This window comes from Centrocercus urophasianus, unplaced genomic scaffold (assembly GCF_019232065.1).
Source record: "Centrocercus urophasianus isolate 14NV4802_14NV808 unplaced genomic scaffold, USGS_Curo_1.0 seq_14, whole genome shotgun sequence".
Taxonomy (NCBI): Eukaryota; Metazoa; Chordata; class Aves; order Galliformes; family Phasianidae; genus Centrocercus; species Centrocercus urophasianus.
In genome coordinates this window covers 50,972,828-50,999,276 of record NW_024884586.1, presented here as the reverse complement: position 1 = coordinate 50,999,276, position 26,449 = coordinate 50,972,828, and the positions used below count along the sequence as shown (strand labels likewise).

The 26,449-nt window shown below is 46.7% G+C and overlaps 1 protein-coding gene across 5 annotated transcripts in view; it reads left to right on the top strand.

Moving 5' to 3' along the window:
• Nucleotides 1–26,449, top strand: part of MAP4K5 (mitogen-activated protein kinase kinase kinase kinase 5) — a 59,019-nt gene that overhangs the window by 22,857 nt on the left and 9,713 nt on the right. For 2 of the 5 annotated variants that reach the window (XM_042814644.1, XM_042814643.1), the window contains exons 3-22: nt 7,241–7,331; nt 8,525–8,589; nt 9,430–9,485; nt 10,649–10,696; nt 10,787–10,829; nt 12,296–12,368; nt 13,262–13,393; nt 13,867–13,929; nt 15,026–15,107; nt 15,683–15,799; nt 16,162–16,240; nt 17,660–17,718; nt 18,634–18,698; nt 21,436–21,480; nt 22,376–22,418; nt 22,878–23,088; nt 23,578–23,675; nt 23,787–23,828; nt 24,437–24,521; nt 24,606–24,685. In XM_042814644.1, the coding sequence (XP_042670578.1) occupies nt 7,241–7,331; nt 8,525–8,589; nt 9,430–9,485; nt 10,649–10,696; nt 10,787–10,829; nt 12,296–12,368; nt 13,262–13,393; nt 13,867–13,929; nt 15,026–15,107; nt 15,683–15,799; nt 16,162–16,240; nt 17,660–17,718; nt 18,634–18,698; nt 21,436–21,480; nt 22,376–22,418; nt 22,878–23,088; nt 23,578–23,675; nt 23,787–23,828; nt 24,437–24,521; nt 24,606–24,685 (1,577 nt within the window). The remainder of the gene's footprint in view (nt 1–7,240; nt 7,332–8,524; nt 8,590–9,429; nt 9,486–10,648; nt 10,697–10,786; nt 10,830–12,295; nt 12,369–13,261; nt 13,394–13,866; nt 13,930–15,025; nt 15,108–15,682; nt 15,800–16,161; nt 16,241–17,659; nt 17,719–18,633; nt 18,699–21,435; nt 21,481–22,375; nt 22,419–22,877; nt 23,089–23,577; nt 23,676–23,786; nt 23,829–24,436; nt 24,522–24,605; nt 24,686–26,449) is intronic. The other 3 variants (XM_042814646.1, XM_042814647.1, XM_042814645.1) reach the window with 3 other exon arrangements.

The following is a 26,449-nucleotide window of genomic DNA, read 5'->3' as shown; positions in this document are numbered from 1 at the left end:
CCAGCAAAGCCACTGAAATAGAAAGTAGAACAGACTGTGTCCTTTCCTTGTTAATCCCTCATCTGCTGCTGCAGGTAATGAGTTGGTAGACTCCAGCTTAGAACTGAGACCCCAGCATGACTGAATTTTATTTCATATGCAATCACCTTCCTTTGTTCTCCAGACACATAAATGAGCCCCGCTTTGAGGGTTACTGCCATCAGTTTATTGGAGTTTTTGGGCAGTAACTGATTCTGCTACCAGTTATTTAAGCTGTGCTGTTAGAATCAAAATAGACAGTGTTTTTCACTTTTTTGGCATAGACTTTGGAGAGCATTAGGCAAAAGTATTATGGCACGCTAATGACATTTCCCAGCATTCACCGAGCACAAATGCTTCAAATAATTTAGGAGCCAGTTCTATTTCAGAAACTAATCCAACTGTACTCAGCAGTGTAAAAGCCAAAACCATCTGAAACACTAAAGCCACTTCCTTCTATGGGTTTAGCAGATGAGTCGAGAGTGGAGTCAACACAGAGATAGCTGTTTGCCAGGGTGGCTTTACCCCACCGAATTTTCTCCCTGGGAAAATGTTATGAAATGTTTTAAAATGAGTGAATGTCTGGTGTGAATACAGTTGTGATGATAAACAGTGACCTCAGAAACCTTTCACGCTTTTAAGGCTGGTTGTAATCTCTAGTTTACAATTGCAGAAGAGTCTTGTTAGTGGTTTTCATCTGGTTCAACATTTGTTTTCCATGTGAGATCTTCTTAAGGGCCAGAAGTAGCCGGTTATGTGTTTCAAGCTGGATCTCAATCTGAACCTGGGACCATCCAAAGCTATTTGGACATGGGAAAACAATCCCCCAGCATTGTGTAGTGCTGTGCTCAGTACATCTGCAGCCAGCTCTGCTTGGTTACACTTGGTTTGCATCTCATGGTTCACACTGCCCTTAGGGCTGAGCCAGGTGTGGCTGTGCTTTGTCCTTTTGGGATGCTTGCAGCACAGGTGTTGCTCCAAGGCCCTTCGGGGCAGGAGAGAAATGCTGCAATGTAGTTTATGTAATAAGTTCCCTAAGGATGCTGTGAGCTATGGAGAAGAACAAGCCTGAGGCTTGTTTGAGTAAGCCTGTGGGTGTTAACAGTTGTTGAAAGCTCCAGGGCTTGAAGAAATACAGAAATAACTTCTGGTTATTTCTTCCATCTTCACTGGTTGGGCCTGGGATGGTGTCCGGTGCGACCGAGTCAGGAATTGCCAGCAGCCCTCGATTCCCATTCCTGTGTTCCTTTGCTGGTTGCATCTGCCTGAGCTGAAAGCCTGCATCTTCCAGTATGCAAGAGCTGCTCAGTGCTGAGCACTGCTGCTTGTGCTGTACCATGCACTGCTGGGTGCTGCTGCTGACCCACACAGCTGCTCTGGAACACACACAAAGCAGAATGCAGACAGTGTGGTCTTCTAATATTGAGTGCCCAGCATTTAAATTATTTGGAACTTCTTGAAATCTGGACTGATTTTGCTTTGCTTGGTTATTTGTAATCTGCTATTGTCCTTTCAGAAATAACATGTGTGCAGAGGGTGTGAGTTCATGTTCCCATGCACTGTAAGCTTTCGTTCACAGAAACAGTTACTTGGATGATGAAGGCCAGCAGGAGGATCACAGAGTCATAGAATCATTAAGGTTGGAAAAGACTTCTAATGTCACCAAGTCCAACCCACCCCACCTGCACTAATCCCATCACTGCCCACAGTGCCACATCTCCATGGCTCTTAACACCTCCAGGGATGGTGACCCACCACCTCCCTGGGCGGCCTATTGCAATGCATTACCACTCTTTTGGAGAAGAAAGGTTTCATAATATCCAGTATTTTGGCTAGAGGAGGCATTACTGTGAGTAGGAGAGACGCTGAGAAATTGCACGTGTTGGGGAGGTGATGGGGAGTGTGCCATCTGTGGTGAAGGCAGCTCGGTAAGGGCTGCTCACAACTGTGAGTGCACTTAATCTGACAAAATGCACGGAAGAAAAATAGCAACAATGAGAGGGCAGCACTCAAAACATCCGGGGGGAAATTGGTTGTGGAATTAGAACTGCCACTCCAAGCTGTGGAGTGCTGTGGCATTGCACTGCCATCAGTGATGTTTGTATCAGCTGACATAATCAGGACCGGTGGCGGTTAGCACGTGGCAGCTGAGATGCCTGGCCATGAAATCTGCTGGTGGAAAGCTCACTGTTTCCAAATAGTTGTATCCTACTTGGAATCAAGTTTCTGAGCTTCAAGTTTTGGGACTTTAAATTCTTTATGTCAGACTGCAGGTTTTGTTTAATCCCAAGGAAAGAGGTATGGATAAAACAGCTCAGGTGCTGGAGCGACGTTTAATGTACTGCTATTATTAAAGATGTAAAACTTTAATAGGATTTTTTTTTTTGCAGTTTTCCAAAGGGTTGGCATACAGCAATGCAGGTCTGTGGGGCAGTAAAGAAAGCAAGGAGAGGGGCACAGGGGCAGTGCTCATGCTCAGAGTCTGTGCCCTGACCCTGCTGCTTGCCATACAGCAGAGTTTGCCCATGTGTGCTGGGAGCAGTGGCTCAGGGCTGGCTGGTGCCACAACATTTGGCCTCTCAGTAAGTGCTGCTGTCCCACCCTTTGGTGACTGTCAGAGCCTCCAGGAGCAGTCAGATCTCCCCTCCCAGTTGCATGCGAGCCCTGGATGCTGCCTGCCCTCACACAACGTCATCCCTTGATGCAGCACTGAAGTAATGTGGAATAAACCAAACACAACAATAGCTTCTTCCCCAGGGAGCCTTCTGGACAGTGAAGTGAATCTCAGCTGAGCCAGGAGAGGTGTGAGCAGTGACCCTGCAGGATGGGGCCACTCAGAGCAGCCGGTGGAGCACATGACAGTATGACCAGGAGTAAATTTGCTTGCAAGCCACCAAGGTTAGGCACACTCAGAATAATGCTGTGTGATAGGCACCAGAGCCAGCAGTCCTTGTCATGCTGCAGAGTGGCTGTGTGGGCCCAGGAGGGACATCTGGTATTGTGCCAATTCCACATAGGTGAGAACTAATGTCTGCAAATAGGGGAATTTACAAGTGTTAATGGGCCATCAGTTTTCTCAATGATCTCCTGCTTAGATACGGGTTTATCATGAATTTACCAGGCTTTACCTTTGCTTAGCTTCTGAAATCTTACCCAACAGCTACTCTGCAAGATGATGCAGCCACAAGTTCCTGTAGTCCTCCTCCCCACCAGCTGTGTTGGTGGACAAGCAGCTCTTTGTGCCCAGCAGCCCAGCTTGGACTGCAGGCTCTGGCCAGAGGAGAATATTCCATTGTAACCCTGCATTGTGTCCTGCATGGCTCGTTAGAGAGGTAAAATTGCATGATAGTAGCACGCTGGGGTGAGTCACTGCACTGCCTGTGATTTACAGCAGCTCCCTGCACTGCGCTTTTGCTCAGCCCCACAGCCCGTAATTGCAAACATGTGAGTAGACAGAAAGGACATTTTTCCAATTCCGTGTTATTTAGCATCAGGAGATCTCTGACGACTAAAACAGATGCAAATCTCTTTCTGTGGATATATTATCACCTTTGAACTAAGGATTCTTATCTTGCTGTCTTCTTGATGAAGTATTTTCTACAAATTCTTTCTCTTGCTGTTGTCTTTATTTTCGTGCTATCCAAGGATATTCAATTTTTGCCCTATTCCAGCATCTCTTGCCAAGATTAATACTCCAGCTGCCTGGAAACTCTGAATTCCATTGTTTTGAATTCATTCTTGTCGTCTTTGAAGCTCTATACATCTTCTCTGCTATCTTTGAGTCTGATCTTTCAGGATCTTTTTTGACATATTTTGGCCAGACTCTTCTCATGCTTACGTCTCCTTCTTTCCATCTGCTCGCTACTTTTCTGTCAGCTCTGGCTCACATGAAGCCTGGACCTCTCCTTCCAAATCCCTCTTAATTCCTTCTTTTGTAGGTTGCCCCATTTCTTGCATAGGTCGTCCATTTACTAATTGCAAATGAAAAGGTCATCTTCTGTATGTTGCTTCACACAAGTGTTATCTCCATCCACACACTGAGTTCAGTGTCTCATTGTCCGTTTGGAAGGAAAAACTTTTCATCATTACACTGATTATAGGTTAAGGCAATTTAAACCCATTTCTAGTTGTCCAGTCATAGAAATCTCCTGGGCTCCAATAAAAGAGGGGTGGCAGCAGGGACAGGAGGTGATTGTCCCCATCTACTCTTTCTTATGAGGCCCCATCTGCAGTGCTGTGTGCAGGTCTGGAGCCCCCAGGAAAGACAGGGAGCTGTTGGAGAGGGTCCAGAGGAGCCACAAAGATGAGCAGGGGGCTGCAGCACCTCCACTACAAAGACAGGCTGAGGGAGCTGGGCTTGTTGAGCATGGAGAAAAGAAGGCTGCGGGGTGAGCTCAGTGCAGCCTGCAGTACCTAAAGGGAGCCTGCAGACAGGAGGGGAGTCAGCTCTTGGAAAGGGGAGATGACAGCAGGACAAGGGGAAATGGTTTGGAGTTGAGGGAGGGCAGATGGAGGTTGGATGTCAGGGGAAGTTGTGTGCTGTGAGAGTGCTGAGGTGCTGGAACAGCTGCCCAGAGAGGCTGTGATGCCCCGTCCATCCCTGGAGGTGTTCAAGGCCAGGTTGGATGGGGCCCTGGGCAGCCTGGGCTGCTGTGAAATGGGGAGGTTGGTGGCCCTGCATGGCACAGGGGGGTTGGAGCTTCGTGATCCTTGAGGTCCCTTCCTGCCCGGGTGATTCTGTGAAAAGCAGAACAAATTATTGCTATTTTTTCCCCAGGTATCTCTTATGTAAGTGAAGGTTCGTATCTGCTGCAGTCTTTTTTCTAGTCCAAATCACCATATTTCCTTTGTTTTCCCCCCTGCTAGTTACAGTTTTTAGTATTATCACTAGCTGGTAGTCAGTGGCCCACAGTAGATGATCCAGTCAATATGATAATGAAGGGCAATTCAGGATGCTGCCTACTGGTTTTTTTTGGTGTTTGGAACACTTTTTGACCCCGATTTTCATGTGACAGCTTTTAGCTCTTCTGAAACGCTGATTCTTGCTTATCAAAGACCCTTTGATTTGAGGATTCTCAATTCATTCTCAGAACTTTTGGACAAATTGCAGTGTTAGAGGAAACAGTGTGGTGTGGAGTGGGAGTTCTTTGCATTCACACTTTGCTTAGATTGAACTTCCTAGGTAAAGTTTTTAGTTTCAAAATGAGATATCTGTGAATACCTACCGATTTCCCTTTGGGTGTTTGTCACAGAAATAAGAGGGATTCATCCACCTGGTTCAAACCCAGCATTTCTTTGTTCATAGCAAGCATTGATGTGCAGGGTGCTCGACTCCAAGCCAAGCTATAGCTGAAAGGTGACCCATAGAGCAAGCAGCACAGTGTGAAGTCTGTACTAATATCAGTTGCTTAGTTTGTGTTGCCTTTCCTTTTTCTCATTATGCAAATAAAAGTACTGTTTGTGCTTCAAATGTCAAGAATCTTTTTTTAAACTCCTCTCCTATTGTTTTCTTTCCCTACTGAAGTCTTTCTCCACGTAATTAATAAATATTCAAGGAGCCCTTGAGGATTTGCTGGGCATGTATGTAGTTCTGTGTGTCGTAGTTATTTCACTACGTGACTGAGCAGCTTCATGTGTACGAGAGCTGAGATTTCCACTGTGATGAGCAGAGCTGTGGGGCAGCGTGTCAGTCCTGCAGGCTGTGCAAATCCAGCCAGAGTGCTCAGGTAGCTGATACAGCTGTCCTGGTCACCAAACAGAGCCACAAGAGTGGGCCACGAGGGTTCTGTGCTTCTCCTTGTGAGTCAGTGGTGGCTGAGTGGGCGTGCAGGCCGTATGTGCTGCAAAGCATTTGGAGATGGGATGTTTTTAATGATGAGCCTATGGTGAGCTGGCAGAAGTGATCGTCCAACCACTCTCTTGTCATCTTTGAAAGGCTGTGGAGAACAGGAGAGGTACCTGAGGGCTGCTGGCAAGTCAGTGCCACTCCAGTCTTCAGAAAGGGCAAAAGGAGGACCCAGAAAATAGAGGCCACAGGAAGGTGGTGGCACAACTTGTTCCGGATGCCCTCTCCAAGGAATTGGAAGAGAAGGTTATCAGGAGTGGTCAGCGTGCATTCACCAAGGGGAAGTCGTGCTTGACAACATGGTAGCTTTCTGTGCTGTCATGACTGGCTGGGTAGATGGAGAGAGCAGTGGATGTTGTCAGTCTTGACTTCAGCAAGGCTTTTTGACACTGTCTCCCATAACGTCTTTGTAGGTAGGCTTAGAAGTGTGGGATGGACAGGTGGGCAGTGATGTGAGTTGAGAACTGGCTGTCTGGCAGAGCTCAGAGGGCTGTGATCAGTGACACAGCCTGGTGAGAGGCTATAACAGCAGGGCTTGGTGCTGCTGGGTCTGGTCTCATTCCACATCTTCACCAGTGACCTGGAGGAAGGGATAGAGTGCACCATTAGTGAGTCTGCTGGTGGTGCAAAGCTAGGAGGGGTGGCTGACACACCAGAAAGCTGTGCTGCCGTTCCGTGAGGCCTGGACAGGCTGTGTTGAGTGGAGAAGAACCTGAAGAGGTTCAACAGGGGCAGCTTTAGAGTCCTACAGTTGTGGAAGAATAACTGCATTCAGAACAGAACAGGTTGGGCTGAGCTGCTGGGCGCTCTGCAGGACCTGGGGTCCAATTGACCAGCAGGGTGACCCCGAGCCAGCAGCGTGCCCTGGTGGCCAAGGAGGATGGTGGTGTCCTGGGGTGCTTCCACACCTGATTTTCTGGGATCTCTCCCAGCTTCAGAAGGTGACTCTGGCCTTACCTTGCTGTAGTCTTCATGCCTGTGGCCAGGAGCCTTGTGTGAGCCAAGGTGTGCAGGTGAAGCACGGTTGCTCTGCCAGCTGCCATCATGCTCCCATCCCACAGGACCTTCTCCTTACCTGCCAGAGCACTCTGTGCTTGTGGAGCTGCCTTGGTCCATGGAGCACAGGTTCCCAGGACAGCCTTTCTTCATCGGCCTTTGAGAAATATTCACGCCAAAGCAGATCATAGATCAAAGAATGGAAAATGAAGGGCTGATGTTGAAAACTTACTGAAGAAGCTGATGTGTCAGAAAACCCTTGCGAAGGCTTAGCAGTTATCCAAGCTCACGGCTGGTGTTTGTGAGTTACACGCATGCTTTCAGATCTCTTTCAAAGTTCGTTTTTGTGTGCTCTAATGGTGACTGTTTCCTGTTTTTCAGGGGATGACTTTTCGTTGATCCAGCAGGAAATATATATGGTAAAAGAATGCAAACATTGCAACATAGTCGCCTATTTTGGGAGCTATCTCAGGTAAATAGCACTGCATTACCTGCATTTCTGCTGGGCTTTTCCTACAACAGTCTCCCTGTGGTTTATTGTTTGTATCCTCTCTGTGTTCTTCTCTAGCTTGAATTCCATTCAGTTCTCTTCTGGGTTTAGAAAAAAACACACACAAAAGTGACTAATACTTTGTTTTCTCTGCTGGCCAAAAGGCTGGAATATTTTTATCACTAGGAACAGAAAGAAACTTCTCCCTTAGAGACTCTTGCAACATATCCAATCCTACTCACTTTGCTGGGCAGATTTTACGAGTCTATCACTCATAATATAAAACAAGCTCACTGTTTATCATGAGCAATTGCTTTGGGGTATGGTATTTAATGGCAGCGTTGTGTGCTGGGAAAGTATAGGCTGTAAGGGAGCCCTCACTCTGGGCTGCTGGTAAGCATTTCTGCTGGTTGTGGTGCTGCAGATGCGACGTGCTGAGAGCAAGGCATTGCCAGCTGGCTGCGTCCGCAGGCGCACGCGTTAAATGTGATACAGCAAGTTGGGGGAGATTTTCCACTTCTGTGCAACAGTGCCATTTATCAGTTGGCTCCGTGGGAATATATATCAGCACTTTGCCCGTTTGGTCTACGAGGCTTCACCTATGGATTTGTTGGAGGGCTGCATTCATTTTCATCTGTACAGCCCAAGTGGACTTCAGTGGAACAAAATAGCTGGATTTTGAAATCCCCAGCAGCTCTTCTGGAGGCCGTGTAGGATTTTTTAGGTGTGATTAGGTACTGTCAGTCTCAGATTGAAACTGTGAATTTGGGGAGCTTGTCTAATGTGCTCCTGCTGATAGAAGGTAAACTTCAGCTGTTTGTTCTACATCTTCTTCCTTGCAGTTAGGAGGTCATCGTTAAAGCAGCACCTGATAAGTTAGAAGTTAAAAGCTTGTCATTGATCTTTCATTCTGATGGATTGACAGGCTGAGGGAGCTGGGCTGAACAAGAGAGAAGAAGGATGTTGGGGTGAGCTCAGTGCAGCCTGCAGTACCTAAAGGGAGCCTGCAGACAGGAGGGGAGTCAGCTCTTGGCAAGGGGAGATGGCAGCAGGACAAGGGGAAATGGTTTGGAGTTGAGGGAGGGCAGATGGAGGTTGGATGTCAGGGGGAAGTTGTGTGCTGTGAGAGTGATCAGCCGGGTTCTGATGTCTGTGTTTTGCCTTTCCCTGGATAGCCGTGAAAAGCTGTGGATATGCATGGAGTACTGCGGCGGGGGATCCCTCCAAGATATCTACCATGGTACTTTGGGAACTCATTTTAACCTCTGTACCCTTGGAATGATTTATGCAAAGAGGAAAATTTGAAAGCTGGGGGATGGTTGGTGCTGGCTGGCATTGCATGTGTGTGTTCTTGAAGAAATGAGCATTTCTTTAGCTACAGTCAGCAGATTTTGTACAGAGCACTTCTCAGCGTGGCAGCAGTGGCTCTGTGCTTACATCCTGCCATTCTGGGCCAGCATCACAGACTCCTAGAATGGCCTGGGTTGCACAGGAGCACAGTGCTCATCCAGCTCCAACCCCTGCTGTGTGCAGGTCGCCAACCAGCAGCCCAGGCTGCCCAGAGCCACATCCAGCCTGGCCTTGAATGCCTCCTGCCATGCACTTTGTTTTTCAATCTCACTGCTCCTTTCTCTCCTGATATTTAGGTACGGGAGCTTGGTTTGTCCCCCTGCAGGGCTCTTCAGTACCTGCAGTGGCTGTTCAGTGTGAGCTCCTCTGTGCCTTTAGTTGCCTCCTGCCAGCCCTGCACCATTCATTGTTGGTGTGCAGTGGTAGTTGATCTCCTTTTTCTGAAGGCACTGGGGAAAAAAGAAAAAAAAGACCTTTAAGAAGTTTGCAACCAGAAATGGCACTAATTACATATGGAATCTCATTGTAGATATTGTCTTTTGTTAACGTGCTGTTGTTTTTCTTGCAAAAAGCCTTTCTGTAAAGCAAACAAACAAAACCCTCTTTTCAGCTCAGTGTAAAATACAGTCCATGTTAAAAAAGGCCGTACTGCTATTCGGTTCTTCACAGTGTTATTTACATGCTGTAAATAAAGGCTGTCGACTTACACACTTTTTATCTTTGTTTTCAGTCACAGGACCTCTGTCAGAGTTACAAATTGCGTATGTTTGCAGAGAGACTTTGCAGGTACTGTTCTGCAGATGTATTGTAGTCATATGTGATAGAGGCTGTGCACGGCAGTAGGGGCAGAAGATGAGCGATTTCAGAAGACAGTGCTGTACCACCACTTCCATTTGTGAGCACTGGGAGGCTACTTGAGGCCAATCAGACAGTTTTCCATATTGCATAAATAGAAATCAGCAAGAAGCACAGCAAGGTTGTGCAAATATTTGCTTAGAATCGTTGTCAGAACAGCGCTGCTTTCGTGCTGTAATTTGCAGCTGTAATTTGCACTGGTGCACGTGTGGATGGCTCTGTAGATCCCACTGCAGGACCGAAATACTAAAAGTCAGTCTGTCTCCTTGGTGATGCTGGTGGTGGCAGTGATAATGTGGAAGACAGGTCTTTGCAGGTTGGGATCACAGTGCTGTCTGGGCAGTTTTCATGCCTTGTTCTGACACAGTGCAGAAGTTGTTCAGGACAAAGTTCTGAATGTCGTTGCAGAAAGCAGCCAATGCCCAGTAAGCAAGGGTAAGTAACTGGGTAATAATAATAATTACATCTTAAAAAAGGTGTGTTTTGAACCGCCTGCTTGATTGTGGCATTAAATTCTAATCATTTGTAGAGAAAAAAAACCAGGTGGCTACAATTGTTTTGTTTTCTGATTGCCCGTAATGGTAGAAATACAAGATAAGGTGATGCAGGCAGTGTTTCTGCAGGGAACATTTCCATCCCCGCTGTCTGCATCCATGGATGATTGCAGAAGAGAATCATGAAGCCCCATCTTTCCCAGGAGCTGTGGCTGAACTGCTCTCTGCTGGAGGTGGGGTGCAGGCCCGTCCAGTCACCTGCTTGGCACTTGTGTTCCTCATCTCCTGCTGCTGCAGGAACTGGTTTTGCAGGGCAGACAGCTCGATGGCTGCAAGAGCACCTGAACTGAGTCTTGTTCTGAAAATGTCCATTTACCAGCATAAAATGCTCAACAGTGACTGACTGAGTGAGTCTTCACGTGTGTTGGCTGCAGCTGGGAGAGATGAGGAACAGAACCCAGCAGGCTTCCTACCTGCAAATCTCAATTATTTGATTTTGCAATAAAATACATCCAGTGATTAAAACTGATTGAATGGGACTGGCTTTGCAGTCTGTTACCAGGTGTGCTAATGAAGGGTTATGTCTCTTTTTGTTTCCAGGGTCTCGCTTATTTGCATATGAAGGGGAAAATGCACAGAGATATAAAGGTAACTGGGAACTTTGAGAACCCTTAAACTTTCTACTGTGGGAAAATATTCCTGCCAATGCATTTTAATATTCTCCTTATTATGTTTCAGGGTGCAAATATTCTACTAACAGACCATGGCGATGTCAAGTTAGGTAAGTGGCCAGGATTTAATATGGAGACAGAAAGCAAATAGGAGATTTTGGCAGACAATCATGAGTTGAGCAAATGGTCTTTTAGCTTTTCTTTAAGGCAGGAATTTTCCTTGGGGAGAACATTCAGATTTTGTATGGGCTTGTTTTTGTTGAGCAGCACGTGTGCAGCAGTGATTGAGCTTCCTATAAACGATCAAGCCCATCACAGCAGAACTCCTGTGTTGGTGCAACCAGTTTTATTGGGTAATGTTCTCTGTGGCATAAACCTCTGGTGTGTAAGGACATCCCGGTGCTGGAGGTCAGTAGAGGACAGCAGGAGGAGTGTCTCCATGGGCACACACACGTGGATGAGATGAGAAGTTGCATTCTGTTACGAAGCTACAGTAATTGCTTTTCTCAGCCAACCAGCCCTGAAGCCTCCCAGCTTTCCCTGGAACCTGGATATTGCTGGCTCTGTTCCTAGCCAGAAGGGCAGTTCTGCACCTGGCAGCCTGTCGCAGTGCAGGGTCTGTTCCTGGCTGTGCCTCCAGCCCAGCGTATGGCGTTGGGTGTTTCCATGCAGGTGGAGGTGAGGAAACTCTCCTTGGTCAAGCACTCTGGGTTCCACAGGCAGGCACTTAAAGAGAGTAGCGTTGCTGGCTTCCTCTAATGCCACTTTGCATGTAGAGGGGCACGGGCAGGCCGAATCTTCTGTCAGAACTCCTATCTGCCTGTCTGCTGCCTCTTCATAGGAGCCTGTGTGCTGTGAGGGCTCTTCAGGAAGGAAGGAGCAGACAAGGAGACATCCTGGGAGACAGAATGAGACAGTCATGATCTTGGGTTGAAATAGGAGTGGTTGTGAGGCTTTGCTGCCCCTCAGAAAGTAAAAACTTTGAAACTGATAGGAGCTTCCACTGTTTCCATTAAACTTGGCTTGCACGCTGTACCTTGCATGTGCCTGCCAACCTATTAGATCTGTCCACAACTGTCCTCCAGCTATCACAGTACAGATGCAATCAAAATAAAGCTGGACGTGAATGTCTTTTGGCTCTGTAAGACCATCTGATTGTCTGCAGCTCTCAGTAAGGGGTAATTGTCCCCTAGACTGACTCCAGAAGCAAGAACAGATGGCCCCCCATGGCTCCTCTGGAAGTAACAGAAATAGTACTGTTTCCAAAGCATGACGCTGGTTTTCCTCTCAACTATTACACTGAATACCTCTGAATTTTGTAAGATTGCTGCTTAGGGAGATGGAAAACCAGTGAGGAGGGGAGCAGGATTGTGAGTGAGCTGTAGAAACTAATGGTTTTAATTCAAAAGTATTTCTTCACTGACATTAGTTGATCTTATTATTAATCAACTGTCGAAGCTGAATGAATTTTTAATTTGCATTAGGAAAGAGTGCTTTTTCATAACATGGCACTTCCTAGAATGGAATTAGAGAGTTAAAATCAGACTTCTAAATGAATGATGATTTCATTTTCCAGCTGACTTTGGTGTAGCAGCAAAAATAACAGCCACCATTGCGAAGAGGAAATCATTTATCGGTACCCCGTACTGGTAAGAAACCATTTCCATTGCTGTGTGCTTGCAAAGCTAAGCCTATATTTACAAATCATGCCAAGAGCTTGGGTTCTCAGGCTCTGAATGCATAATGGAATCACAGAACCATAGAATGGCCTGGGTTGCAAAGGAGCACAGTGCTCATCCAGCTCCAACCCCTGCTGTGTGCAGGTCACCAACCAGCAGCCCAGGCTGCCCAGAGCCACATCCAGCCTGGCCTTGAATGCCTGCAGGGATGGGGCATCCACAGCCTCCTTGGGCAACCCAATGGCCATTTATTCTCTCACTAACTTATTGTTCTTCTCATGAATAAACCCAAAGATGTCTTTCAGTTTTCTTCACATTTCCTTCTGCACAGCAGAAAAACAGTTCTGAAACAATCTTTTAATCATCTCTAGTACTTAATTTTCCATGTGAGACAGCATTCAATATGCAGTCATATCAGCGTAAATCTTGAGCTGGATTATGGATGTAGATTAACTGCCTTTGAGTTCTGACTCTACCAGATGCCTTTCTTTTAGGGTGATGTGCTCAGTACTGACTCGATGCCTACATGCAGCTTAATTCAGACAATGGCACTTAATTGTTTGCTGCCCTCCTTATCCCGCAGCAGGAGGACGCAGGGCAGGAAGATTATCTGGTCATTAAAGCATTGCACCAGGAGTCATGAGGCTCTGGGTCTATTCCTAGCCCTGCTGGCCAGTTGGTGACCTCAGGTAGAACGCGCAGCCTGTGTGTTTTCTCCCCTGCTGCCGGGTGAGGGAAGGCACAGCAGCCTTCTGGCGGGGCTCTCTGCCCTGCAGTCACCTGTCGTGCTGCGTGACTCCATGTTTAGGCAGTGATTCCTGTTTGGCTCTTTTCTCTGATCGAGTGATGGCTTCTCTTTGAAGGATGGCCCCAGAGGTTGCGGCGGTGGAGAAGAACGGCGGCTACAACCAGCTGTGTGACATCTGGGCAGTCGGCATCACAGCCATCGAGCTGGCGGAGCTTCAGCCCCCCATGTTCGACCTGCACCCCATGAGGTGAGCATGCTCACCCTGCTCGTCCCCTTCAGCCCCAGCAGCACTGCTGCCTGCAGCCCAGCCTTCTTCAGGGCTCCTTCAGCAAGCAGCTCCTTGCCGTGTGAGCTGTGCCTGTGCTGAAGACACCGGTCCGAGGCTACAGGCTTACATTTAGAATTGAAATTCTAAATGGAGATTTAAAATTGTTTTTTTAATTGTCGTGTCTGCAGCGCTGCGATTAAGTGGAACAGATTGGTAGAGAAACCGTAACCTTATGCTTAACAGGATTATGGGTGGCATTAAAAAGATTTTATTTAAAGATAAGAAAATCATCAGCTTTACCATGTCTGTCCTCTAACGCAGTAGAGGCTGTAATCCAGTTTCATCATTATGGCTCTTATCACAAAGTATTAATATAAAGTGTTTAGATACCAGAATGAAAATGGATTTTTTTTCCACCATATAATAACTTTTTTTTTTTCCTTTACCTTCAGGGCTTTGTTCTTAATGTCAAAAAGTAATTTTCAACCACCAAAGCTAAAGGAAAAAGCAAAATGGTAGGTTAAGCCCTGTTCTTTCCTCAGTATGTTGTAGACAATATGAACAAAAATAATACTTCACAGAATCACAGCATGGCCTGGGTTGCACAGGAGCACAGTGCTCATCCAGCTCCAACCCCTGCTGTGTGCAGGTCGCCAACCAGCAGCCCAGGCTGCCCAGAGCCACATCCAGCCTGGCCTTGAATGCCTGCAGGGATGGGGCATCCACAGCCTCCTTGGGCAACCTGTGCCAGTGCCTCACCACCCTCTGGCTCAAAAACTCCCTCCTCATATCCAACCCAAACCTCCCCTGTCTCACTTTAAAGCCATTCCCCTTGTCCCATCACCATCCACCCTCACACACAGCCATTCTCCCTCCTGTTTATCCACTCCCTTCAAGCACTGAAGGCCACCATGAGGTCTCCCTGGAGCTTTCTCTTCTCCAAGCTGAACAAGCCCAGTTCCCTCAACTTTTCTTCATAGGTTGTCTTTATACTTGTCACTGTTGAAGGTGGAAGGCTGAGAACAATAGCATAGGTTGGTTTTAAACTCATTGGCTTGAGATGTGACTTCACCTGAAGGAAGACTCAGTGAGAAGCAGCTCGCTGGTTGTTCCAAGTGTCTCTGAAGAGCAGATGGGGGAACTAAGCTCCAGCAGCAGGACATGATTCAAAATCAAATATTCTTGGCTAACGTTGTCCACAGAAGAAGAACCAGTGCAAAGACTGAACTCTGTCTGGAATTTTGAACTTTATTTTCCTATCCGTAGCCAAGATCAGTTACGTGGGTTTGCTGGGCACCTGAGTCACAGTTTTTATTTCCAATGCTTAGTTCTGTAACAGCTGACCCTGGAAAAAGCTGAAATAGTGCCTTGTGTGCTTAGTTTGTTTTCTCTATGCTGTTGAAACATTTGCCATGCAAGGTCCAGTAATTGGATTTGTATTTCCCCTGTTCTGTTAACTTGGTGACATAATTATTCAAAGCTGGGATGCACTGAGGTGCTTAGGCAGCATTCTAACTTAGTGCATCTCTTTTGTTCAGTAGTTTAAATCAAAAATGTCTTCCTGAAAACTTAAATATAATAATTTTCTTTCCTCATTTTTCTTTCTTTAAGGTCATCAACATTCCATAATTTTGTCAAAATAGCACTTACAAAAAATCCAAAGAAGAGACCAACAGCAGACAGACTCCTTGCTGTAAGTGACATTTGGCAGCAGCTATAAGTGATCTCTTGCTTCAAAGTGAGCAACTCATCAATGGGAAATCAAACTGGAACAGTGTTCTTCCCCTGATCCTACAGCGTGTGGTGAAATCTGAATGAAAGAGACATTAGTCAGCTATAAGAAGCAGCAAGATTTTATTCAGGGACAAGGATTTATTTGACATTTGGTAGGGCTAATTACAGCATGTCCTCTGTACAGGGGCTGCATCAGCCCATAAGGCACAGCCATGTAGGTGTTGACCCTTCCTGCCACACAGAAAACTGATCTGTTTCATATTTTTCTTGTCTTGCTGCACTTGACCCAGCTGCTTATTATATAAAAAGTGAAGTTAACATGTAATTGTTTGAGATTACTTCCCAGTTTACAACTGGCCAGCAGTGTGTCATTTCCTTGCTTGCTGAGGGATATCAAGTGTAGCCACTGTGGCTAAAGAAACAGTTGAGCCCCCAGAGAAGAGGCAGAATTCAGTGGCATTCTGAACTGAACGCTTGTTATTTCAAGTTGCAGATCAGCTGTGTGCTGTAACTTGCTCTTTTTTGTGGTTCTAGCATAGCTTTGTAGGTCAGCCTGGTCTTTCACGATCTTTAGCAGTTGAGCTGTTGGACAAAGTTAATAATCCCGACAACCACACACACTGCAGTGAAGTGGATGATGATGATTTTGAGGTAAGAGCATCTTTCATTTTCTGGCTTTGGGTACAAATGCAGTTTAAATATCTTGCTTTGCTCTCAGCATGTATGACTGTAACTTGACAGAGGCACTGGCCCATTTTTAGAGCTCCTGTAAGTTGCTGTGCTGGAGGAACCAGGACTCTTAGCAGAGTTTGTCACACTTCTGCCTAGGAAGTGTGGTCCTGGCTCTTGGCTAGCACAAAGGCAGTGTGTGTTACAGCATGCAACTCTGCAGCACCTCTTCTTCCTCTTGGTAGCTTTTAGCATAGCTCTGTAGGTCAGCCTGGTTGTTGATTTGGTTGTTGATTGAGAGCTGACATAAAACCACGTAACTTTTTGTTTTTATTTCCTTGCAGCCTCATTCTGTTATTCGCCATACGATTCGTTCTACAAACAGGAATGTTAGGGCAGAAAGAACAGCATCAGAGATAAACTGTAAGTTCCTGATGTATTTCACCCAGCTGGTGGTGGTGCTTTGTTTCTACCAGTAGGAGGAGGTTGGGGTCATTGTTCAGCTGCGTAGCCTGGAAAGTCTGTTGCGTTGTTGGCACGTATGAGAAACAAAAGCAGAAGAAACAGTGCACAAACATGAATCTTCAGTAATATTTTCATGGAATCACACAATGGTTGGGTTGGAAGGGACCTTAAAACCCACCCAGCCCCGACCCCTTCATGGGCAGGGATACCTCCCTCCTGCTCAGGCTGCCCAAGGCTCATCCATGGCCTTGGACACCTCTAGGGATGGGCACCCACAGCTCCTTGGGCAGCAGAACCAGCACCATTTTTCCAAAACTGAAATTAAAACTCACATTTCATCTCATTGCTGCATAGTAATGTTTAGGTAGAAATCTCTTATGGCCAATGTAGTTCTTCCAGTTCTGTGATTGCACTTTAAGCATTACAAAATAACAAAATCACTAATTACAGATAAGCACCAAAAATTAAGAGTGACTTGAGAGTTAGAAAGGTGTGTTTTCTCATGACTCCATTCGCTGTTATTCTGCACTGGCACAAGGAGGCTGTGGATGCCCCATCCCTGCAGGCATTCAAGGCCAGGCTGGATGTGGCTCTGGGCAGCCTGGGCTGCTGGTTGGCGACCTGCACACAGCAGGGGTTGGAGCTGGATGAGCACTGTGCTCCTTTGCAACCCAGGCCATGCTGTGATTCTGTGATACGATGCAGTAAAATGGTAGCACTTTGTCCATGGCAGGGTGTTGAACAAAGTGAGCTTTGTGGTTCTCATCCAACCGTAGGCATTCTGTGATTTTGTGTTTTTCTTCACACTGCCTCAAATTCATTAGTTAAACCTTTTCTTGACCCTGGCGTGTGATTTTAATAGCTGTCCTCACCAGGGTGTGTGCCAATTCCATGCATTTTCTTTTATGAAACCTTTTATTTCCTTTTATAACAATATTGATGCTCTATTCTGTTGGATGTAAGATGAAATTCTGAGCATAGAAACTCCTTCTGGGTTTGGACAAATGCCTGTGGTAGCATAAATGCTGGCTGCTCCGAGTCACATAGGTCTCCCTTTTAGGAGGCTTACTGTTAAAAGCCTTTTACTTTTTTTTTCCCCACGTGCATTAAAAATAATGTGTGGTTACACAGTCACATATCAGTGTGCTTTCATATTACAACTTGGTATTACTTTTCATCTCTTCCTGTGTGTTTCACATTGGCAAATTTAAGCATTTGGGCACTAATAGGACCTGCAGTGATAGTCATTTTATAGCCCAGTTAAGTGTTGGGAATGTTCCTGCCCCGTTCTACAACACGTGTTTCACTGCAGTAAGCACTGAAAGGGCAGCAGCACAATGCTGAGTGTATTAAAGCAGACAACATCATGTTTTGTAGTTGATAAGCTCCAGTTTGAGCCCCCTCTGCGGAAAGAAACAGAAGCTCGGGATGAAATGGTAAGGGCAAATTTGGGTTTTCCTTCATTTCTTCAAGTCGTAGCACTTTCCTTGTGTTGCAGTTCAGCTCCAAGCAGTATGTATGTGTCTGAGGCACAGAGTCATGGCAAGACTGCTCTTGGTCCCCAGACAATCACCACATTTTTAAGAAAATGAATTGCCCTCTGTGCTTTGTGCTCAGAGTCATGCTCAGATGAGAAAAACTACAAGAGCCAATTAATCTGATAATGTGAAGAGGCTGTTCTGCATTTGAGTCTTTGATCTTTCTGTCATCAGTTTGTTTGCTACTTGCTCCTAGCAGTGCAGCATGCAGAATTTTTGCCCCACGAGCTGCTGCTGTTGAGCCCAGCTCTCAGCAGCTTACTAAAGAGCAGCTAATGAGCCTCTTTGTGGGTCTCTGTGTGTATGAGGGCTCCATTTCTAGGCGATGTGAATAGAAGCAGCTGCCACTAACTGTGATTTGGAGCCATCAGCCCTCAGTGCTCCAGAAAAACCCCATTTCTGTGTTTTAAACAAAGTTCATCCTTTTTGAATGGGACTTCTGAGATTTACGTGGTTACTGCTGAGGTCCCCTTGCTCCATGTGCAGTGACAGGAATGCTCTCAGTCTGGGGGTGGCTGAGCTGTGCTGGGTGTCTTGGAAGTGCTCTGAGTGGAAAATCCATCTCTCATCGTAAATTGTTGCTTTCATGTTATTTATTAATTGCTACTGGCACTGTGCCATTCCAGATGCTGCTTTTCAGTCTGAGCCAAAGCAGACATTATTTCTTCACTAATTGTAACAATACTGTAAAACATGACCTCACTTTGGAGTTTTATGTTATTCTTATGGGTCGCTTGGGAATGTCCCAGGCCTTTTCATACTGTGGCTTCTGTTTGGTAGGGGAAAAAACAATAACCATCCCTGCATCCTCAGGTTGTGGCAGCTGGTACCGATTTTGCTTCGCATTGGAATCCTTTTGTTGAAGGTGGAAGCAGCAAGTGAGTACAGAGTTTAAAAACATCTTGGGTTTTGTGTGACTTAATGAGAAAATAGAGTCTGAAAAGAAGAAACTTTGAGCTGGAAAACCAAACCATCAGCTCAAGTCCTTTTAGAAATAAAAAAAGAAAGGAAATTTTACCTGGTTTGCAGTTGTCCTGCAGTTGGTTGGTCCTTGTCTTGAGGAGTGGATTTGAATCTCTTTTAATGATGAACAGTGGTTTACTTAAAACTTGTAGGTAGAAAGCAAAGCATCCAAGTATGCCAACCCTGCTGAAATGATGCTGCCAGAGGTAATTTTTGGAAGGAAAAGCAGTAACCTTGCAAGGGCTGAGTTCAGGATCCTGTGCTGCCTTACACTTCTCTCGTGAGCTGCTTATACAGCTGTGACATCCTGTGGCTGCAGTCAGGGCTTGGCAATAGGCAAAGCAGAAAAGAGCTCTGCACATGCAGTGCTGTGAGTGCTGGGGGTGTTGTCATCCTGCTCAGGGTTTGAGGCTGCAGGCTTGGAGGCAGAGCTGTGATTTCCACTGGGCTGAAGCTGGCCTGAGGTGAGAGCACAGCTCTGCCCAAGTTGGGGCTGAACTGAACATGTCTGTGGCTTCTTTGGGCTGCAAACTACCACCGTGTGCCTTTAAAGGGACGTGCACAACCTCCTTGGGCATCCTGTTACAGGGGGGAGGCACTGGCACAGGTTGCCCAAGGAGGCTGTGGATGCCCCATCCCTGCAGGCATTCAAGGCCAGGCTGGATGTGGCTCTGGGCAGCCTGGGCTGCTGGTTGGCGACCTGCACACAGCAGGGGTTGGAGCTGGATGAGCACTGTGCTCCTGTGCAACCCAGGCCATTCTATGATTTGGAATCTGTGAGCAGTAGCATGGAAGCTCAGCAGTAGCAATGTGCACACACAGGGAAGATGGCCTTTAGGTTGCAATAATGGCCAGGCAAACAGAGCCCTTTCCCAGCTTTGTTTGGAGCAGAGCAGCACACAATACATTTCTTTGGCTTTTTTGTGAGGTCTTGCATAAGCTGCCAGCTGACACTGCAGCCCCCTGAGGGATGACTGTGTGGTGCAGATCGCCTTTGGGTCTTTTTCAGTTCAGCTCATTTTTCTGTTCTGGCTGGCACCACAGTACAAGTTCCACGAGGCCTTCAAGGCCCTGCCTGTGCCTGTCCATTAGTGACAGTCACTTCTCTCATTCCCTCATTCCTGTTGTTTGCATGAGCTCCATGAGCCCGAAAGCCTTTGTGGTGAGCAGTGAGCTCCGTGCAGACAGCAGGAGGGAGGTGGGCTCTGAGTTCCCATCCTCCTGCCCTCCTGCAAAGCAACTTCCTGATTTGATTCTGTGGCTTTTCTAATGCTGTCTAAACCAGACTCTGTGGAAGCAGAATGAGTGTATCTGTAGCAAACGTTGCTAGGGCTATAAATTTGGCAATAGACACAGGTTTCTTACACAATCCCTCTCATCGAAAGAACGGTCGTAACATTGCTGGGTGCTGAATCTGCACCGCTTACTTGGAATGCACTTCCAGTTGGAAAAGATGAGCAGGAAATGCAGAGCCTGTGTGTGCCCAGCAGTGCTGGATAACCCCAGGGCTGCACAGAGAGGATGTGCACTGCAGCTCTCCACGTGCTGGGCCTTTTATCAGCCGTGGTGATGGATCTGTTCCACTCCAGAATCGCTTTGCTGGAAACCACACAGCAAACATTGTAGCTGGAGATGGAACTTATTTGATGGCTTTTGCCAGTTGCTGTAGCATTTAGAAATGACTTGTATAGGTTTTCTGCCTCATGGAGGTGGGTTTTGTGGATGGGTGGGCCTTTGTTCTGTTAGTTTTTCACTAGTTCCTGTTGACAGCTATTTTTTCCTTCAGAATCAATACATTGTAGGGAAATTGTGTAGCCATGCAGATTTGCTTGCATCAGTTTTTGTGTGACATGTTTCCATTTTCCTGTTAGGGCTGTCACCATTCCTTGCTGGCTGACATGGAAGATGTGTGCTGATGGCATTCAGGTCTCTGCACTTGAGGCCGAGGCATTGCCTGCAGGGTGCTGGGTTGCTCTGGCTTTCTGCAGCCTGGCCAGCCCCTTCCAGCTCAGTCTTGCTGGCTGCAGAAGCCCAGACTTCAGTCCCACAGCAGCATCCTAAAGAATGCATTTGCACATGCAATCCATGTTATTTATGGCTTTTTTTAAGACACAACTTGCAAATTGCCTTCTTGCAAAATTCAATCCATTCGTGTTTGTGTCAGAATGATATTCCCAGGGCTGCCCTGAGCCTCCAGTCACAATTTCTCTTCCTGCCCCTGGGTAGCTTTGAAACTGCAGTTTGCACAGTGATGGGAAGCAGGCTGTGTCTTGGGCTTACAGCACCAGAGGAGGCCATCTGCTGCTACTTTCTCTTTGCAAAGGCCTTTCTCCATTTGTCCCCAGAGCCTTCCTTTGTTCTCCCCTTTTTGATTGCACTGCTAGTAGGCATTTGGCAGTGTTTACAGTGCCAAGCAGGGAAAGAATGGTGTGCTGATGGGAGCAAGTGTGGGAGAGAGCTGTTAGGATTCCTGGGGGCAGGTGGAAGGTGAAGGAAGGGGCTGTGCCAACTTGAGGAGGACTTAAGGCAGCGAGTGAGAGCGCTTTGTTGTGAGAAGGGCCGGGAGCTGCTCCTTAACGGTGTCACCAATGGATTTGGTTGCACGTGTGAACTTCAGAGCAGGACTCTCAATTTTACAAACGTTTCACCTAGGGGACTGCTTACAAAATTTGGCGATGGGAGCGAAGATGTTGAAGAGTGAGTGAACCTCCTTCGTGTGCAGCGGCGGTCGCTCCGCGTGGCTCTCGCTAAGCAGGCAGTGCTCTGGCACAAGCTCTTCCTTTAAAAGGCTGCGGGCAGCTTTGCCACTCATAAAGTGAAGGCTGGTTGTGCTCCAAGGTCTAACGCACGCTTGTCTGTTGTCTGACCATTTGGAGAACGTGTGCACAGCGATGCTTTCTTCCTTGCTCTCCTCTTTTGGGGTGTATGGAAGCACCTGATACCTGCAGGCCGACTTGGCATCGATTAATCCATCCAGGCCTAACAGTGCTGTGGGCATGCAGGTATCTATGCAGAGCTCTGGGATTTGTGCAGCTCCTCTGTTGGACTGAGCCAGAACAAAAGCTGCAGACTGCATGGAGTGGCTGGGAACTGCGTGCTGCTTGGCCCTGCGTTTGGATGCAGTTGGGACTGTTTTTACAGACGTCCAGTGGTCTTGTTTTGCCACCTTGACAAATCTGGGGAGGACACTGCTCTGTGACATGACGTACTGGCTGGTCCAGAAATGCTGCATTTTCACTGTCAGGAAGCATTTTCTAGTAAAACAAACACAAAAGCAACATTCACCTAATGGGAGGGTGGTGGCTGCACAGAACCAGTCCCTTTACCTGTATGATGTGCTTACCATGCAGTGCTCTCTGACAGCTGCATTTAGAAAGAACGTAAGTCTTTAGTAAAAACAACACCTCTAACAACATTAACATGCTTTCATCCTCCCCCCCAGTCTTGGACTTCTGGTTTAACTCCATTTGTGCAAAACTGCAGTCAGTCTTTTCTGTGCATCTAGCTTCTCTTATTTACAGTCTTTGTTCTCAAGCAATTCTATTCATGTTGTTGGTTTAACTGAGACAGCTACTGCATCTTTTCATTTCAGGTCAACCCTTAAGCGAGCAGGGCCACCTCCACTGCCCCCTAAGGTAAGTGACTGTGAGTTTCACGGGTTTGGGGCAGCAAAGCCCCACTCATGCAGCCTCTGCAGTGCTGCCCTTGGATGCTCTCAGCGGGTTGTAAGTCCTGTTAAATACCACTCACAGGCAGGCTTCATGTGCCTTCTTGTTTTTGCTGGCTTGGTCTGTACAGTCTTGACCTGTGGGAACTCCTGCACTGTGCACTGCTCTTGGCAAAGTGGCTTTAGGTATTTCTGCTTTAAGGAGAGCATGCTGTGTGAAATGTCCTTTCGGTCAGTGTTCTGCCTGCAGCTGGGATTTTTCCTGCAGAGAAGGAATACCTCTTAGATTGTTCTTCTGTCAGATGCCTTTCCTCAAAGGCTGATTCCTTTTTAACATAGCAGCAGTGTATCTTGAATTAAAATTTGCCTTGTGTGTGCTTCAGGATGCCATTTCCCAGGTACTCATCACCTCTTTTGTTTGTTGCAGCCAAGAATAAACAGTTACCCTGAGGAAAGCCTCCCAGATGATGAGAAATCTCAGACGATAAAACACTTCCCTGACTCACAGAACAGAGCCCCACCAGCTCATAGGAGGCAGAGTATTCCTGTCTGTGGGCCTCAGGCTGATTCTTCCCCCATTGGTATGACCAGCAGCATCAGTAGCCCAGGATTGCTCACAGCTAGATACAGCGACTTGGGTAAATGCATTGCATTTCCTAAAGGTGACTTGTTTCCTGTAAAAGGAAATCAGTTTGGGATCAGCTTTGTTTTCAGTCGACAGTTTGTTTAGTACAAGCTGACCACAGAGCACATCTTTCCTTTTATTGTGTGTGCTGGTTCCTATTAAAGCTGTGACCCGTGGCAAAAATGTTCTTCCCCAAACAGGGATGCTCAGCCAGTCAGTGCCTGCACGAATAAAGTAACACGTGCAGGAAGGACTGTCTGTAAGGACCTTGGCCCAAGGAGTGTTTGGGTAACGAGGAGCCTTAATTACGGTGTATCTTTGTATGCAGAAGAGTGGCCAGCTGTCCTTGAAAGGATTTGGCTACCTGAGATGTCCATGTGAGGCTTTATAGTTCACTGTGCTCTACTCCTAGACACAGGGGAAGAGCAACAATAGAGCAACAAAGAATTTTCTGTTTCATTATGTCAAGTGAGTTCCAAAGTGTACCTGGGCTTCTTTGTAGGAAATGGGGACGGCATGCTGAAACTCATTGAGGAAAATGCAGAAGGATCCTCACAGATCCCTCAGCTGCCACGTAAAAAAGAGAAAAGAGATTTTCCTGTAAGTACTGCGCCTCTCAGTCTGATCAGCTGCTTCGTGTCATCTTTCCTTTCAAGCTAGTGTTACATCAATGCGTGGGACATTCTTGATGATCTTTCTCTCTTCCCACAGAAGCCAGCAATCAATGGTTTGCCACCAACGCCAAAGGTGCTGGTAAGAAATCTCATTTGCACTCAGAGTTGTTGGAAGCCCGCTGTCACATCATGTCTGGTGTCAGAAGGTTGATGCTGTGAGCCAGCACCTCGTCTGGGCTGGTGTCCTGCGTGCCATAGCCGATTACTTTTCATTCAGTCATTTGTGTATTAAAGCCTGTTCTTAAAACCCTGCTTTCGCTGTTCAGTCAGGTGGTGAAGGGCAGACACCTCGCTGGCTGTGGGCTGTGATCTCCACTGGCATTCTCTTTAATGAAAGGGGAAGGGAGGTGGTGATGGGAGAGGGTGTAACAGGGTGTTTGTGCTTGTTTTGCCTTCTCACACTGTTGCATAAGCGTTCCTTGTTGTTCTTACCAGTAGGTAAGAATTGTCCGTGTAACTTAGATTCCTCTTTGCATTTCTTAACCTATATGAAGTCTATGGAAAGGTTTGGAAGGCTGCATTGTAGATTTTGGGGGAAGATAGAAGCATTTTGCATGTTACAGTTCAGTTTGTGTCTGAAGAGAAGGCCGCAGCGGTGCGTGCAGGTGTGTCTTACATGGCTGAGTGCTGGAGGTTAACAGCTTTGTGCTGGGAACTTGTCTGACTTCTCAGCTCTGTGTCTTTCAGATGGGAGCGTGTTTCTCCAAAGTTTTCGATGGTTGCCCTTTGAAGATCAACTGTGCAACGTCATGGATTCATCCAGACACTAAAGGTAACACTGTTGTTTGTGTTTGCAACCCACCAGTTGGCCACGGTGGTCAGGAGCTTCTGAAACAAACCCCGTCTTGTTTTGCAGATCAGTACATCATCTTTGGAACAGAAGAAGGTATCTATACTTTGAATTTGAATGAACTTCACGAAGCAACAATGGAACAGGTGATTTGGGTGCATCAAACACACAGAATAGATTTGGTGACACGAGGAAGCCAGAAGGTTTTATGTTAGAAGGGGGAGAGATGGGACGCTGGGCTTTGTGGTGTGAAATGATTCGCATCGAAGGAAACACTGGAAGTCCTGAAATTAATAATCCCCCTGCTTGAATTCTTGTTGCTGCTTATATAACACTGCTTTCACGGGGGCTCTGCACTAAAATAGCTTTCTCCTTGGAGACAACAGGTTGCCTGTCGTTTCTTTCTCCGTTTCATCACCACTAGATGGCACATTGCTTCTCCTCGGGCTGCTACCGAAGCCCTTGGCCATTTATTGTAGCTGGCGTTGTTACCACCAATAAACACACATTCTCCTCTGTTTCTTTGGCCTTCTAACCCTTTCTAAACCACTTCACACAATCGTGGTGGTGTTAATTTGCTTTTTTGGAATCAGAAGGAGCAGAGTGTTGTTACCAGGGAGCACAGACAAAAGGTTTGGTGGTGCACATTTGAATTTGCTACGATGTAAAGGTCTTTCCAAGTGTTGGGAGATGAGCAAAGGCCTGAATGCAAGAGGAGAACACAGAGTTTGAAGGCTTTAAAAATGTTTTTGTTGTATCAGCAGACTTAGGGAACAACAACTTGCTTTTCTGATAAATGTCTAACAAAAAAAAGTGGTGACTGTTGCTGAAGATTCCCAGGCCTTACCTCAGTTATCTTTCTACTCAGTAAAACCAATCTGTCCTTGTGAATTTTCTACTTTATTTTATGTAACACTCCTCTCCAAACTCTGCCAGCTGCTTTTTTTATGTCCTGTCGAGGGGTTGGAGCTGCTGGTGGCCTCTAGAGACAACTCAGTAATGTCTACATAGAACACTTAATGCATCCTAAAATGAGAGTTTCCCTTCCTGAGAGCACAGCCTCAGCTGGCAGAAGTGTGACTGGTTCACTTGCAAAGCTCCAAGGCCTACAGCAGGGCTTCAGCCATGCTGGTTGGATTCCTTACCACCAAATGTTGGGACCTGAGATTTTTGTTTAACTGTTTCTCAGGTTTTTCGTTCTGATCCTATCCTCCAAAGTGCTTCCTGTCTCTCCAGGATTAATATCTGCCAATTCCTGAATCATAGGATCATGGAATGGTTTGGGTTGGAAGGGACCCTGCACACATGCTTCACATCTCTCTATTTCTCTGCACCCAGTAGCAGGTGCTCTGTTGAAGGAGGTGTGTGTGCACAGCAGCCTGCTCTGCACAGCTCTCTTGTGACCCCTTGGGAATTTTAGGGACGTGTCAGCGTGGTGGGGACGGGTTGGGATTGGAGTTGTGATGGAGCTCCTTTCCAACCCTGGTGATTCTGTGAGTGTGTGAATTAAAAACTTGTCCTTGAGGCCCTTGGTTGTCTTCCAGCAGCTTTTGAAAATAACTGTTAGAGAGGCCTTGGGCTTTGAGCCAGTTCTTAGGTACTGTGAAGTGAAGCAGCAGGCCTGGGGCCCACTGACATGAGGATATGGTCAAACCAGTCATTAACTGGGCTTTTATGTGCTTGTAGCACAAGTTTGTCCACCTCATCATGTAGTCCAGATGTTCCTTCCTGTCAAGCTGTGTGCTTTCCCAGTTATCCCTTTTGCTTTCCCAGTTATCTGCTTGGTTGGCTTCTCTTGTTGCCTCCATCTGATTACCGTTGATCATTTGATTTACATCTTAACCTTAGATTTCTTCACCCTGGTTTATCTCGTGGTTGCCAGTTCATCCTCAGCATTAGGCCCTGGTTTC